Genomic DNA, 16,095 nt, shown 5'->3' on the forward strand with positions numbered 1-16,095 from the left:
GATAGAAAGAGAACGTAAAGCACCTTTAATAGCAGTCCAAAAAGTTACAAAGGTGTCCACCTTTAAAGGGGTACTCCGCCCCTAGACATTTTATCCCTTATTCAAAAGATAGGAGATAAGATGTCTGATCGTGGGGGTCCAGCCCCCTGCAATCTCTGGCTAGGCACCCCAATCATCCGGTGCATGGAGCGAACTTTGCTCCGTGATGGATGACGGGCAACCACAGCTGTCATGCCCCCTTTATTCATGTCTGTGGGAGGAGGCGTGACGTCTATGTACTACCCGTCATGCTCCCTCCCATAGACATAAATGGTGTAGACGTGGCGTGATGTCACAAACAAGGACGCCCCAAGCTTCTATGTTCAGAACGCCACAGCGCCGGTCAAGAGATCACCAAAGGCCCAAAGGCCGGACCCCCCGTGCTCAGATATCTTATCCCCTATCCTTTGGATAGGGAATAAGATGTCTTGGGACGGAGTACCCCTTTAACTTACCACAAATTTCTCATGATACCTTATTGCAAAATGCTAGCAAAACAGTGAAAAAGCGTCAAAGCTGGTCATCTTAATCCATTCATCTTGGGATATGTTGAACCAAAGGGAAAGATAATGAATTATATATCTTATAATGTGCAAAGGTAATTTAAAAACATGTCTTATTTTATGCTGACCTATATTAACCTCTTAAGGACGCAGGGCGTATGCATACGCCCTGCATCCCGAGTCCTTAAGGACGTGGGGCGTATGCATACGCCCGTGGGAATTCCGGTCTCCGCCGATAGCCGGGACCGGACCGGGATGCCTGCTGAAATCATTCAGCAGGCATCCCGGCACATCGCCCAGAGGGGTCCTGAGAGCCGTCCCCCCCCCCCCCCCCCCATGTCGGCGATCACAGAAAATCGCATGTCAATTCAGACATGCAATTTTCTGCTATTCCGGGCTGATCAGGTCTCCGAAACTGGAGATTCAGCACCCGCATAGAAAGCGGGTGCTGCAGGGAGATCATGGGGGGTCTCAGCAGTGGGCCCGGCCGTGATCAGACATCTTATCCCCTATCCTTATAGGGGATAAAATGTTTTTGCCCGGAATACCCCTTTAACCGCAGCATCTTAATGCATGAAAAATCATTGCCGGCTATCTTGCGGAGCGGATTGGGACCATGCATAAAATAGTTTCAATTTTTGTAAATTAAATTAGAAATTTTCAGGAACCATATCCCAGTACAAGACAAGTAGGTTATTAGATGACCAGGTTAAACATATACAATATTTATCACCACCAAAAAAAAAAAAAACATAAACACGTACACAAGCACAGCTGGTTCAAGATGATGTCGTAAAACTGAACTTAAGGTAAAAATAAACCATGCAATGGAAATGTGCCGATAGTAGGTGACATTGATCTCACCCCTGGTGCTAGAGGTCCTTTCAGATCTGAATTTATGTAGATAGGTTGTGCAGTATGGGCCAGTTTGAAAGCCGCATGCCCACCTGCTATAAACCTGGACTGTATGTAAATAATAAATATGTTAATATAACAAGTTTATGGCATCTTTATACTAAATTATTTTAATAGTCATATTTTGTGTAATAATTACCAACACTTCAACTTTTTTTTTCTTGTAATGTATAAAATGTATAATTTGTGGACATTGCAATAAAAAATACACAGATTTTGTAAATCAGGTTAAAACAAAAACCTATTACAGTATGAGGATGTAACTCTACATGTACATAAATATACCATTGTAACATATAGAAATTCATGTAAAATAATGTAAATTAAATTTACTGGGTATGTTTTGTGACATTTTATTTTCAAAAATGTTGCTGCAAGATATATTTTATTATACGACCTCCTTGCCTTTAATGTCCAGAAGCAAACATACTGACCCTGATTTACTATTGTAAACCTGACCTGCTGGGAATGCTGAAGGTTGTAGTTTAGCAACAGCTGTAGGCTTCCTGTTTGGTAACACACTGCCTGTAAGGGTCTGTTCACATTTTAGATTTTTAACATGTTGTAGCTCCGCCTCTTGTGATGTCATCACTAGAGGTGGGGTTACACACAAGGAGGCACTGGACCAGAAAGGAGGGTGGTACGTGGACATCTATTCACTGTATACCTTCTACAGCCATCTATATAGCGCTAGTTAACCCTTTTCTTGCTGGGCAGCGCACAGAGTTCATCCCAGCAAGGGGTTACAGTAAACTACCGATTTATACAGTTCGCTACTTTACTGTATATTGTAGCTGGGCAGGAGGTATAGGATGTATACCTTCTGCCCAGCATGAGCTGTGCCCGCGGCTGTATAGCTATGGGCACCTCTCAATGGCAGCAGGAACGGTATCCAGTGCATTCATATGCATTACTTCTTACTTCAGAAGATGCTGAAACAATGGCATTTTGCTTAAAAAAAGCCATAGCCCTCAGTATGCTCCGACTTGGGAAAACTGCCATTGAGTCCCAAATCATTGCATTATGTGAAGATCAGGGAAAAAGTGGGTTTAGCATTCTATAATTCCTATTGACTTTCTGCAAATCCTGGCTGCTGTGTTTTACCTGTGGAAAAAGTTATGTGGCAGTGTTGACATTTCGTTTTTTGGCATTTTTAGAAAAAAATATATAAATATATATTAATTTAGACATCTAGCCTCAGTAAATCAGGGCCACTTCTTGTCGTAAAAGGATACAATGGAAGCTCATATATAAGAGGGAGGAAAAAAGGATTATTTCCATTGCCACAAAGAAATCTTCCATTTTTTTTTTCCAATGGTACACTTAATGGCACACTCACTAAAATCATAGTGTAACAACATTTTTGTTTCTAATGTTTTTTTTATTTTTTTTTATTTTTAACAAAAACTTTTGCTGTTGATTTAACTGAATTTATAGAAAAGAAATCTGCAATTTTGATGAGGATTAAATTGCTGTTGTTAAAGTGTGTGTGGTCCTTATGTGCCCCCTTGATATACAGAGCTTTTAATACAAACCACTAGCTATGGAGGAGCTTTTATGTTGAGATGTTTGATTTTAAATGATTGTTCCGAACAATATGTTATTCCTTGCTTTGCTTTTTTTATGGTGTCCATTAGTTCAAACGTGCAATCTCTTTCCAGATACATAAACTTCACAGGGCAACACATACCTGTACATAATGGGGAATGATTTCAATAGCAACCATTCACAACAAGCCATACAAGAAATAAAGATTTTCTATTTGGCTATAAAAAAAATAATTTAATTTTACTGTGGCATTTAAATATGTTCAAGCCAAAAGTTGAATATTTTATTTTTCCAGAATGCATTGTTCATGGGCGATACAAATGTGAAGGCAAATACACTGCTCAAAAAAATAAAGGGAACACTAAGATAACACATCCTAGATCTGAATTAATTAACTAATTGCATGAAATACTTTTGTCTTTCCGTAGTTAAATGTGCTGACAACAATATCACACAAAAAGGATCAATGGAAATCAAATGTATCAACCCATGGAGGTCTGGATATGGAGTCACACTCAAAATCAAAGTGGAAACACTACAGGCTGATCCAACTTTATGTAATGTCCTTAAAACAAGTCAAAATGAGGCTCAGTAGTGTGTGAGGCCACCACGTGCCCGTATGACCTCCCTACAATGCCTGGGCATGCTCCTGATGAGGTGGCGGATGGTCTCCTGAGGGATGTCCTCCCAGATCTGGACTAAAGTATCTGCCAACTCCGGGACAGTCTGTGGTGCAACGCGCACACTCCAGCCACATGAGATCTAGCATTGTCTTGCATTAGGAGGAACCCAGGGTAAACCACTGCACCAGCATATGGTCTCACAAGGTCTGAGGTTCCCATCTTGGTATCTAATGGCAGTCAGGCTACCTCTGGCAAGCACATGGAGGGCTGTGCGGCCCCCAAAGAAATGCCACCCCACACCATTACTGACCCACCGCCAAACCGGTCATGCTGGAGGATGTTGCAGGCAGCAGAAGGTTCTCCACAGCGTCTCCAGACTCTGTCACATCTGTCACGTGTGCTCAGTGTGAGCCTGCTTCATCTATGAAGAGCACAGGGTGCCAGTGGCGAATTTGCCAATCTTGGTGTTCTCTGACAAATGCCAAACGTTCTGCACAGTGTTTGGCTGTAAGCACAACCCCCACCTGTGGATGTCGGGCTCTCATACCACCCTCATGGAGTTGGTTTCTGACAATTTGAGTGGACACATGCACATTTGTGGCCTGCTGGAGGTCATTTTGCCGGTTTATGGCAGTGCTGCTCCTGCTTCTCCTTGCACAAAGGAGGAGGTAAGGGTCTTGCTGCTGGGTTGTTGCCCACCTATGGCCTCCTCCACTTCTCCTGATGCACTGGCCTGTCTCCTGGTAGCGCCTCCATGCTCTGGTCACTACACTGACAGACACAGCAAACCTTCTTGCCACAGCTCGCTTTGATGTGCCATCATGGATGAGCTGCACTACCTGAGGCACTTGTGTGGGTTGTAGACTCTGTCTCCTTCTACCACTAGAGTGAAAGCACCGTCAGCATTCAAAAGTGACCAAAACATCAGCCAGGAAGCATAGGAACTGAGAAGTCGTCTGTTGTCACCACCTGCAGAACCTCTCCTTTATTGGGGGTGTCTTGCTAATTGCCTATAATTTCCACCTGTTGTCTGTTCCATTTGCACAACAGCATGTGAAATTGATTGTCAATCAGTGTTGCTTCCTGAGTGGACAGTGAGATTTCACAGAAGTGTCATTGACTTGGAGTTACATTGTGTTGTTTAAGTGTTCTCTTTATTTTTTTTTTGAGAAGTGTATGATTGCAAACAAATTAAATGGAAAGGTTAGACTGTTTTCTCTTGTTCTGGACCAAAAAATGAATATACCTTCTTTAATTTCAATGCATTTGTTTTTTTTTAAAAGCTTGTGCACAGTGTAAAAGCCTTTTATGTGAAACATTTTAAAGCCTTTTGCCCACACAGTAAACACAGGTCAGATGGATTGGAAATACCAACTGGCTTGTATTTACAAATGGAAGACATTTTAAAGGGAACCTGTTATTAGTGTTGCTCGCGAATATTCGCAATGGAAATTTTTTTCACAGTACACATCACAGTGATCACCCCTCTCTGCTTCCAGCTTGTGTGGTCTAAAGAAGGCTCTAATACTACTGTGTGAGACTGGCGTACAAAACTTTTGCATTTGTGAAAATTTGCATATGCTAACTTTCGCATATGCAAATTTTCGCTTATGCAAGTTTTCGCATATGCAAAATTTCGTTTATGCTAAGTTTTGCATATGCAAATTTTTGCAGATGCAAATTTTCGCATATGCGAAAAGAAAACGCGAATATTACGAATATGCGAATTTAGCGAATATATGACGAATATTCGTCCATATATTCACGAAATATCGCAAATTCGAATATGGCCTATGCCGCTCAACACTATCTGTTATCAGATTTTACCATATCTTATGAGTGGCAATGCGTTATATATAGTAAAATATTATTCCTTACTATGCCCGGGAGACACTCTTGCCGGCAGATATGGTAAGGATATGAAGTTTCAAAGGTGTTTCCTGCCGTTCTGTAACAAGTCCCCTCTGCGGGGAGCCATCCTGTAATTAACCCCACTCGGTGTGGCCTAAATGCCTCACATTTGTGGTAGAGTCTCTTCTTAGAGGCTTACCTATATTCACGGTAGTCCGCCTAGCCCAAGCCCGCAAAAAGAGATTCTGCATTGACTAGGCTGCAGCAGGGAAGGTAAGTGATGCTTTTGAAAAGAGGAAGATGACCACAATGACAATGGCTCGAATTTAACCATCTGCCTGAAACCAAAACTGTCTGATTTTGTCCAAAGTGACTTATCACATCTTATCTTAATGAGCTTTGGTAAAATTAAAGCTGAGCTGTGATTGGTTTCTTTAGGCATCTTGTAGATGGTATGATACCATGCGTGACCATATGGTACCTCGATTTAGTATCCAAAGGCAACATAATGGCGCAGTGGAACTTCTGACAGGTGTACAATATGGAAGTGACTCTGATACTTCTCATATTGTTTTAAAATACTTCAAGTTGGGAATCCAAGCCACTTTACATTTCCAATGCATTTGACTTGCATTAAAGTCATAAACTCCTTTGATGGTTAGGATCTTTTCCTTACTGAATCTTCACTGTAAATGGGTTAAAGGGGTACTCCGGTGGAAAACATTATTTTTTTTCTTTTTTTTTAATCAACTGGTGCCAGAAAGTTAAACAGATTTGTAAATTACTTCTATTAATAAAACTTTTACCCTTCCAGTACTTATTAGCAGATGTATGCTACAGAGGAAATATTTTGTTTTTAATTTCTTTTTTGTCTTGCTCACAGTGCTCTCTGCTGACACCTGATGCCCGTGTCAAGAACTGTCCAGAACAGGAGAAAATCCCCATAGCAAACCTATGCTGCTCTGGACAGTTCCTGGCGCAGACAGAGGTGTCAGCAGAAAGCACTGTGGTCAAGACAAAAAAGAAATTAAAAAAAAAAGAATTTCCTCTGTAGCATACAGCTGCTAATAAGTACTGAAAGAATTAAGATTTTTAAATAGAAGTAATTTACAAATCTGTTTTATAACAAATTATCTGATTTACAAAACTTTCTGGCACCAGTTAATTAAAAAAAAAAAAACGGAGTACCCCTTTAATCCAATGATTATCTAAAATAATATATAGTATATAATCTGATGTTCAATGATTATATATTATATTTCTGTTAGATTAGGTAATGCTGAAAGATTTCTAAACTGGAATCATTTACCAACCAAGGGAGGATGGACACTGTCATGGGTTACTGCTCTTCTTATGGAAATATTGGAACAAGAGCAAAATTTTGCAATGCTATTTTGTTTATTTTTTCTCCAATGGGCCTACTAAACTGATTGTTCATCTCCTGAACAACTTTAATGATAGGCCAAGTTGCATTTGTAAGGTTAAACTATAGTTACAAAAATCACCTTCTCTGTGACCTCTTTGACCTGTGCTGGTGCCCAAGCTGTTGGAGACCATAAGCCAACAGAAGTACGAAGGAATGGATGTCAGCACTCCAAGGGATGGTGAACAGGAAAAACATGGTTGACACATTTCGGCAATATGGTTTGTTCACCACCATGTTTTTCCTGTTGATTCTGTCGATTCAATAAAGTAAGCTGCCTTCACAGTTTTTTGAAGTGCTGACATTCATTCCAAATGATTGGTTCACTGGACTTTGTGTTAGACATAGTAACTGCTAAACACAACATACGACTTAGTCATACAAAAGGTTACTCTACCTTGTCTAGTTCTATAATAAAATTTGGGTCTAATAATGTTCCATCGTTGTGGTGATCATGGTCCACCTCGTACATATTATAAGATGGATTTCCAATTTCAACATTCATTCCTCCATTGATTATCGGTTGTCTTCTGATTGTTTTTGCCCTACAATTTTATTTTTTATAAAAGAAAGAAATAAAATACACAAATCTACATTAGATAATCCATTTTAGAAATAGATGATGTCATTATCTGAAATTAGTTCATAAAAAAACATGTAATACATTTTTTTTAATTGTCATACTGGGAATATTGGAATACAATTTAACATTTTACAAATTAAATTTTTTTTTATAAATATGTAGAAATAGCACTACAATAGCACAAATAACATTCTTCAACACGTAGACACTATTGATTATATAAATACATAAAAAATATATACCACTAAACTTATTGGAGGAATAAAAATGTGCATAGTTCTTAGCTTAGACTAGACAATATATAAATGCACCAGATTTTTTTTTTTTTTTTTTTTTTTTTACCGTATATACTCGAGTATAAGCCGACCCGAATATAAGCCAAGACCCTTAATTTCACCCCAAAAACCCAGGAAAATGTATTGATTCGACTATAAGCCTAGGGTGGGAAATACATCATCCCCCCTGTCATCATCCAGACCCCATCATTAACAACCCCATCATCCTCACCCTGTCATCACCCCCCCCCCCCCTTCATCATCACCCCGTCATCATCCCCCCCCTTCATAATCACCGCCTGTCAATCCCTCAGTGGTCTTCAACCTGCGGACTTCTAGATGTTGCAAAACTACAAATCCCAGCATGCCCGGGCAGCCATCGGCTGTCCGGGCATGCTGGGAGTAGTAGTTTTGATACATCTGGAGGTCCGCAGGTTGAAGACCACTGCTGCCTTCGTCATCGTCCAGACCCCCCCTTTAGTTTTCTACTCACCTCCCTTCGGTGGGAAGGAAGGGTGAGCTGGTCCGGGCCATCTATGCTGTAGGGACCGTCCGGTGGGGAGGGTTAGTCGTTCCGGGCTGTACAGTTTTCACCGGGAGGCCCTCTTCTCCACTCCAGGCCCGGCCCCGAACTAGTGACATTGCCTTGACAACGACACACAGGGACGGGGTCTGGATGATGACGAAGGCCACAGTGGTCTTCAACCTGCGGACCTCCAGATGTTTCAAAACTACTACTCCCAGCATGCCCGGACAGCCGATGGCTGACCGTGCATGCTGGGAGTTGTAGTTTTGCAATATCTAGAGGTCCGCAGGTTGAAGACCACTGAAGAAGCGATTGACAGGCGGAGAGTTCACTCGAGTGTAAGCCGGGGGGGGGGGCATTTTCAGCACGAAAAATCGTTTATACTCGAGTATATACGGTAAGTGGTGTAGGCTGTTAAGAAATCTGGTATGCCTTCAGACTGTCTAGTTTTAGTTTGTACCCACTGTGGCACATATAAAGCATACCCATTTATGCAAGCCATGCCCACATTAGATACGCCTCTATTCTTTTTGTCTTATTTGCTTTAAAACATTTGTCAAACAACAGATGTTGCACTAAAACTCTGGCACACGTGCTATTATTTATCCCCCCCCCCCCCCCACCCCCCATTGTGCTAAATGCTTGTAGCGAGAAGAGATGATCTTACCTCCTTCTTCTTTTACATAATATTAGCCCGATAACCAAAGTTGTTATTAAAGTCACCAGTAGAACAAGAGGCACAATAATTGCAATACTTCCTATAATGGGAGATAAAAATGTAATTTTAGAAAAATATTTATAAGACCATGAATAAAACAATGGACGTGGAATCAATTAAGACATTTTTCAATTACACGAAAAAAAAGTAGTTGTTTTTCTCTTCACATTTTTGTTTTGCTTTTATTCAGTTTTCCAATATCAAAAGTGAGTTTTATTAACTTTTATTAAATAATCTGATAATTCAGTACTTTTTTTTACTGTACTATAAAAAATAACATACATTTTAATACTTTTATGCTTTTTTCAGATTGTACAGTAAATAACACATTTAAAGGGTTTTCCACCCTAAGCAAGTGACAGCATATCGCTAAAAACAAGTAGAATTGCTGAATTTTTCATTGTGCAGTGCCCCTCCCATTCAGGCAATGCTTAGGTACTGTAACTCAGGTCTATTCCCTTGTATTCACAGTTGCAGTTTCCTCTATAAAGTCTGGATGGGACTAACCAATGCCTCTTTGTTATGTTCATTATTAGGGGTTCCTGTGATCATAGCTTTATGCCATCACCTGCCGCTGCTTGTTTCGGACGGCAGTAATGTGTGTATTATTTCTTGTAATCCTGTAGTTCTACTGGGACTGACCTAAAGAGGACCAGTAGTCTCTCTTTAAAAAGTGCAACACGGGCATGAGGGGGTTAAAAACATACATATGTATAGAACGGTGATCCCACTCCCCCCTGAGTTAACACAGGTCCTCTTTTAAAGGGGTACTCCGCTGGAAAACAACTGAAGTCTATGGCCACCTTAAAGGTTTTTTTTTCAATCAACTGGTGCCAGAAAGTTAAACAGATTTGTAAATTACTTCTATTTAAAAGTATTAATCCGTCCAGTGCTGATCAGCTGCTGTATGCTCCACAGGAAGTTTTTTTTTTCTTTTTGAAATTTCATTTCTGTCTGACCACAGTGCTCTCTGCTGACACCTCTGTCCATTTTAGGAACTGTCCAGAGTAGAAACAAATCCCCATAGAAAACTTTTCCTGCTCTGGACAGTACCTGACATGGTGAAAGGTGTCAGCAGAGAGCACTGTGGTCAGACAGAAAAGAAATTCAAAAAGTAAAAAACTTCCTCTGGAGCATACAGAAGTTGATAAGTACTGGAAGGATTAAGATTTTTAAATAGAAGTGATTTACAAATCTGTTTAACTTTCTGGCACCAGTTGATTTAAAAAAAAAATACCTTTAAGGTGGCCATAGACTTCAGTTGTTTGGCCAACAACTATCTCTCCATACACATGAACGTTTGACATGTCTAAATATTCACATGTTATTGACCAGTGGAGGAGGGGTAGCATGCTGCCAGACAGTTTTGTCAATCGCTCATCTCTTAAAAAACAAGGTTCGGTCCATTAAAATCCAACATGCCTTAAACTTATTTTCTTCAAAATCATCTTTTGGAGAATAATTGGGACGCTTCTGTATGCACACTAGAGATGAGCGAACTTACAGTAAATTCGATTTGTCACAAACTTCTCGGCTCGGCAGTTGATGACTTATCCTGCATAAATTAGTTCAGCTTTCCGGTGCTCCCGTGGGCTGGAAAAGATGGATACAGTCCTAGGAGACTATTTCCTAGGACTGTATCCACCTTTTCCAGCTCACCGGAGCACCTGAAAGTTGAACTAATTTATGCAGGAAAAGTCAGCAACTGCTGAGCCGAGTAGTTTGTGACGAATCAAATCGCTCATCTCTAATGCACACCTTTAGAACTTAATAGGGTTCTACAGTGATCTAGTCCTAGTTTACCTGATGAAGGGAAGTCAATGTATTAAGGCTATACTATGGATTATAAAATGAAAGCACATAATAGCCCAAAATTATAGCACAAAATCAGCCTTTGACGGAAAAACCCTGTTAATACAATAATCTACACTAATATCAGCCCAAAAGCAAGAGATATCGGAATGAAAGATCGTAAAACATTTTACCTACAAATTCTTAATAATAATTACAGATAAGTCAGGAACTTGTTCACATAAGCTGAGCAGCTCAACAATACGATTGCAGTAATGGTGGATGCTAATTTGAGACACTTACTTGAACTGGCGTTGTCAGACTTACTGCTCTTGGGAGCTGGCCTCTCACACTGCTTTCCTGACCAGTTGGCTGAACATCTACAAAGATCCAATTAAACAGTGAAATTAATGGATGCCAGCTGTTAGCTAACCAACCTGCTAAAAAGTATGTCATAAGCAAAAAAGTATATTACAAGCTGAAATTCCAACATTTATGCAAAAAAAAAATAAAAAAAAAATTAATAAATAAAATAAAATAAATGCTTTTGTTAAAGTAGATTTGTTTCAAACTTTTGCAAAATGTTCGATCGGATTCTATTAATGTCCAATCATTAACTTTCACTTCCACCTCTGATATAAGCTGGAATGGAAATATGATTGCAGGCACCTCTGGGAATACTTTATAGCTTTGTCAGACTTTTATTGTCTGTATTATGAATTCACTGTTACACCGCTGACGTTGAAGAATAACTACCAAATGACCTTTCGGATTTAGAGAAGTTGCATAAGATTAGGGTCAGGCATGTCTAAAGGCTGTGCCTTACTTGTCTCAACGACCAAACTTTGCTGCACTAACTTCTAATGTGCCATGAAAGAATAGAAGCTTCCACTCACCGCTCTTGTAGACTTTTTCATACGGTCAGTCCGTTCCGGCGGGGAGACTTCATTGATGCGGGGTGCTCAGAGACTAACAGCCGTTTTCGCACAGTAGGTGCGTGCTTCTTCCGGCCTCCGGAGGCCGGAAGAAGCACACACCTTCTGTGAGAAAACGGCTGTTAGCCTCTTAGCACTCCGCATTAATGAAGTCTCCCTGCTGGAACAGACTGACCGTATGAAAAATGTCTATAGGAGAGGTGAGTGCAAGCTTCTATTCTTTCATGGCATTTTGTATTTTTGCTTCGGCTTTTGTAGCTTAGCACCCCGCAGTAGTTATCTTTTTCATTCACCGGCTTGCTGTCCTGTTCGTTTGGCTAGCATTTTCCCTGGATGGTAATATCTAGTAGTGTGATTGTGCCCTCTGTATCTGCCTTTGTTACTTGGTCTAACTTCTAATGTACTAACATATGGCTCTTTTTTGTGTGCGTGGAAGTCCCCAGACATACGGGACCTCTGCTGAACAGCTGTCCAGCGCAGGTGAAGTGTCCGCACAACACAGTGGACGAGGCGGAAGTCCTAAACGGGAGCTGAGCTGCAGTAACCAGACTAGGCCACCATGTTGTGAACAGAGCCTACTAGTTGTGCTGGTGCCACAGCTGTGCGAAACAGCTTGTTGATGGGAGTGCCGGGCGTCGGAACCTTGCCAAGCAGAGATTGATGGCCTATTCCGAGGCAAAACAAGATATCCCTTGAATTGAAAAAGTATTAATCTTTAGGACTACCTAAAGAGATATACTACATACTGTACATGCATAAGAAATAACATTGAGCTATTGATAATGGTGAAGGAACTTTGACAAACTGAGCCGTGTAAATCAAAAGAACACATTGGCCCTCATTTACTATTCTAAACCCGACTTGTTTTGTCGTTTTTTTTTTTTGGGCGCATCTTTGTCTGCGACATGTCGCAGACATTGTGCTCCAGTCTGCGACAGGATGCAATATTTTTCCCGACGGACCCGATGTGGAGTCTCCCAAACCTGAAAAAGGGGCGTAACCCGACATTTCTGAGCTTTACCACGTATTTATAAAGGTTTCCAACCCAAATTTGTTGAATTGCTGTGGATTTTTTCCCGACAACTCAGAGGAGTTGGAAACCAAAACCAACAAAACCCACGTGCGACAAACAGGATGCGACATAATAATAAATACCAGGGGAAAAAAGCAGTCAGGTAAGAAAGTAAGATAGACTTACAACCCGATTTTCTAAGTAAATGAGGGCCATTGTTACATAACTAGTCAGAAGGTTGTAAGATGAGGAATGTTTTTTTCTAAAGCAGTGATCTCCAACCTGTGTCTCTGACATTGGAGGACTCGGTATGTCATTGCATCACATGACTAATTTCAATAGACATGGTGTTATGCTTCATTTCTCCTGTGGAGGAGCTGCAGAGGAACTAAATGCTATCAATTTCTATCACAGATTAAAGCATAAATCTCCTGGGTAATCTCTTAGTCCGAGATTTGCTCTGAGACTCAATCAGACGGATTCCCAGAAATACGATGCTGGAGGCTCCGTAGACTTGCATGGGACAGGAGTCATGGAGCATTTTTGGGGCTGCGAAATTACCTGGGAAATTAAAATTTATCTTGTCACCCAAGCAAAGTGAGACTATATGCTCCTTCACGCTACAAAGATATTGAGTTTGGAGATTTTATCTTTAGTGGTTGCTCAGTAATACATCGTCTCCATAGACGGACTAGAATTTTTGTGGTGGAACGTCCACCATGGATATTCCATAGTGTGAAGGGTGCAACAGAATCCCAAGGAAAACAATTTGACGATGCACCATATTTTCCACAGCAGAACTTTGGAGAGGAATGCTGTTTGGAAAATACGTAATGTGAATGGACCCTAATATTTTATCACTAGAGAGACCATGTTGTCAGCTTACCTTTGAGGTGGGGACCTTCAAATAGAAAGCATTTTTTCAACTGAAGAATCTATCCTTCCAGACATCACATGATTATGTTGTATAAAACATTCATTGTAGAATGTTCCATACATTTATGGTGCACACATACACACACTCAGCCAACCAGAACCTTACAGTTAGCAAACTGTCCGAAGTAATGGATTGCTTTGTGTGCAAACGCCATCATTCCTTAGACATTTATTTCATTGCAGATTGCTAGTTGGATTTCTGATTGCTTTCTTTACTTTTTTTCGGGTCTTAACCCATGAATACAAAGTCTTATTCATCATTTGAACAAATGATCAGCAATCAGTGAGCACAAAACTAATCATGGGATGCAAGTTGTTGCTGGATATGCTCAGTACCAGTGGTGATGGATTGAACAATATTATACTTTGCCTTGAAAAACAAAAAATCTAAAATTTATAGTGAGTTTGTCAGGAAACAATACAAGTAAAAAAAAAATATCTCTCTCCAAGCGATTTTTATTATTATTTCAATATTTTAAAAATAGGTACAATGCATCCGGAAAGCCTCCAGACCCTTCTTTCACTTTTTCACATTTTTGCTAATTTATAAATAAGCAGAAATTAAAATCTTGCAGTGATATAAGTATTCAGACCCTTTGCTCAGGAGTTAGTTGGAGTCCCTTTGGCAGAGATTACAGCCTCTGGCCTTCTTGGGGATGGCCATGAGGTGTACTCTTCTTGATTTGGGTATTTTCTGCCATTCTTCTCTGCAGATCCTCTCAGTCAGTGGCATAGGGAGGGGGGGGGGATGTGTTCCGCACCGTGTGACACCAGCCTGTTGGGGTGACAGCAAGTCAACAGCACCCCCCCCCCTCCCCGTCCGTTTGTCCATACCTGATATCACTGCGAGCCTCTAGTATCCCCCCCTCCCTTGCTGTGGAATGCTGTGAGCCAGAAAACACAACCCCCTCCCTTCCACCGTACAGTGTATGGCAGTATTATATTCATAGGGTACATCATGTGGTAGTATTATATTCATAGGGTATAGTGTTTGGTAGTATTATATTCAGAAGGCACAGTGGTTGGTAGTTTTATATTCAGATGATGCAGTGTGTGATGGTATATTCATGGGATGCAGTGTATGGTAGTATTATATTTAGATGCTACATTGAGTGGCAATATCATATTCAGAGGACAACCAATAGTCCAAAGAAGAAAGATTAACGGCACTGCAACCGCTCCTGCAATACACCTGCTCTGTCAGCTCTGTCAGGTTGGGTGGGGACCATCGGTGGAAGCCATTTTCAAGTCTCTCCAGGGATGTTCCATTAGGTTCAGGCTCTGGCTGGGCCACTCAAGGACATTCACAGAGATGTTTCTAATCCCTTCCTATGTTGTCTTGCCTGTGTGTTCAGGTTCATTGTCATGTTGGAAAGTAAACCTACTGCCCAGTCTTAGGTCATGAGCACTTTGGATCAGGTTTTTCTTAAGAATATCTTTGTACTTTGCTCCATTCAGCTTTTCCCCAACTCCAACCATTCTCCCTGTCCCCAAGAGCACAAAGCTTCCACCATATTGGGTAGGTGATGGGAAGGGCCTGATATCCCCCAGTTATTTTTTGGTTTTGCTCTGATTGCTTTGTCAGCTCTGAGACTTCAAATAGACACGGCTGTGTCTATCCAAATCATGTCCAATCTACTAAATTTAGGTGATTCTGATCAAGGTGAATAAATATCTCAGAGATGATCAAGAGAAGTGGGAGGAGCCAGGGCTAAATTTATTGTCATTGCAAAGGGTCTGAATAATTAAGTCAAGTGAGATTACAGTTTTAATACATTAGCAGAAATGTCTAAAATGTCTGTTCTTACATTCTTATGACTGAGCTTCTGAGACACATAAGAAGATTTATATATATATATATATATATATATATATATATATATATATATATATAATTGTGATAGAATAAGATCAAAGAAAAGGAAGAGAATGAATGTCTGCATTCTCTTACACTAAAATAAGTGCACTCGGGAAATTCAGATTCTTGTTTAAAAGAAAAAAAAATTCAATGTAAAGAAACTGAAGGAAAAAAAGTTAGTTTGTCTCTTGAAGGTAATAAGAACAGGTTAAAGATCACTGCTAAGAAAACAATTAAGACAGATACAATTGTTGATTGTTTAAGGAAGGTGTTTTCAAAAGTGGTGGAATGTATTCATAAAATGTAAAATGAAGAATTATGGAAATAAAGAATTATTATTATTACTATGAATAATAATTATAATAAAAGTTAACCCCTTAAGGACCAGGACAATTTTGGCCTCAAAGGGGTCCTCCCACCCTAGACATCGTATCCCTTATTCAAAGGATAGGGGATAAGATGTCTGACCGGGGGGGTCCCGTCGCTGGGGACCCCCTCAATGTTGCATGCGGCACCCACCTGTTTCTTGTCCGGAAGCGCTGGAGCGCTTCCGGACAAG

General features: G+C 40.4%; 1 protein-coding gene across 7 annotated transcripts in view; it reads right to left on the reverse strand.

The window, feature by feature from the left end:
- The window catches only part of LRP1B (LDL receptor related protein 1B), a 1,569,499-nt gene that overhangs the window by 3,987 nt on the left and 1,549,417 nt on the right, over nt 1-16,095 (reverse strand). For 6 of the 7 annotated variants that reach the window (XM_056534714.1, XM_056534720.1, XM_056534715.1 and 3 more), the window contains 4 exons: nt 11,099-11,175; nt 8,954-9,044; nt 7,300-7,447; nt 1,407-1,505 (listed from right to left, as the gene is read on the reverse strand). In XM_056534714.1, the coding sequence (XP_056390689.1) occupies nt 1,407-1,505; nt 7,300-7,447; nt 8,954-9,044; nt 11,099-11,175 (415 nt within the window). The remainder of the gene's footprint in view (nt 1-1,406; nt 1,506-7,299; nt 7,448-8,953; nt 9,045-11,098; nt 11,176-16,095) is intronic. The other variant, XM_056534716.1, reaches the window with a different exon arrangement.

This window comes from Hyla sarda, chromosome 8 (genome assembly GCF_029499605.1).
Source record: "Hyla sarda isolate aHylSar1 chromosome 8, aHylSar1.hap1, whole genome shotgun sequence".
NCBI lineage: Eukaryota > Metazoa > Chordata > Amphibia > Anura > Hylidae > Hyla > Hyla sarda.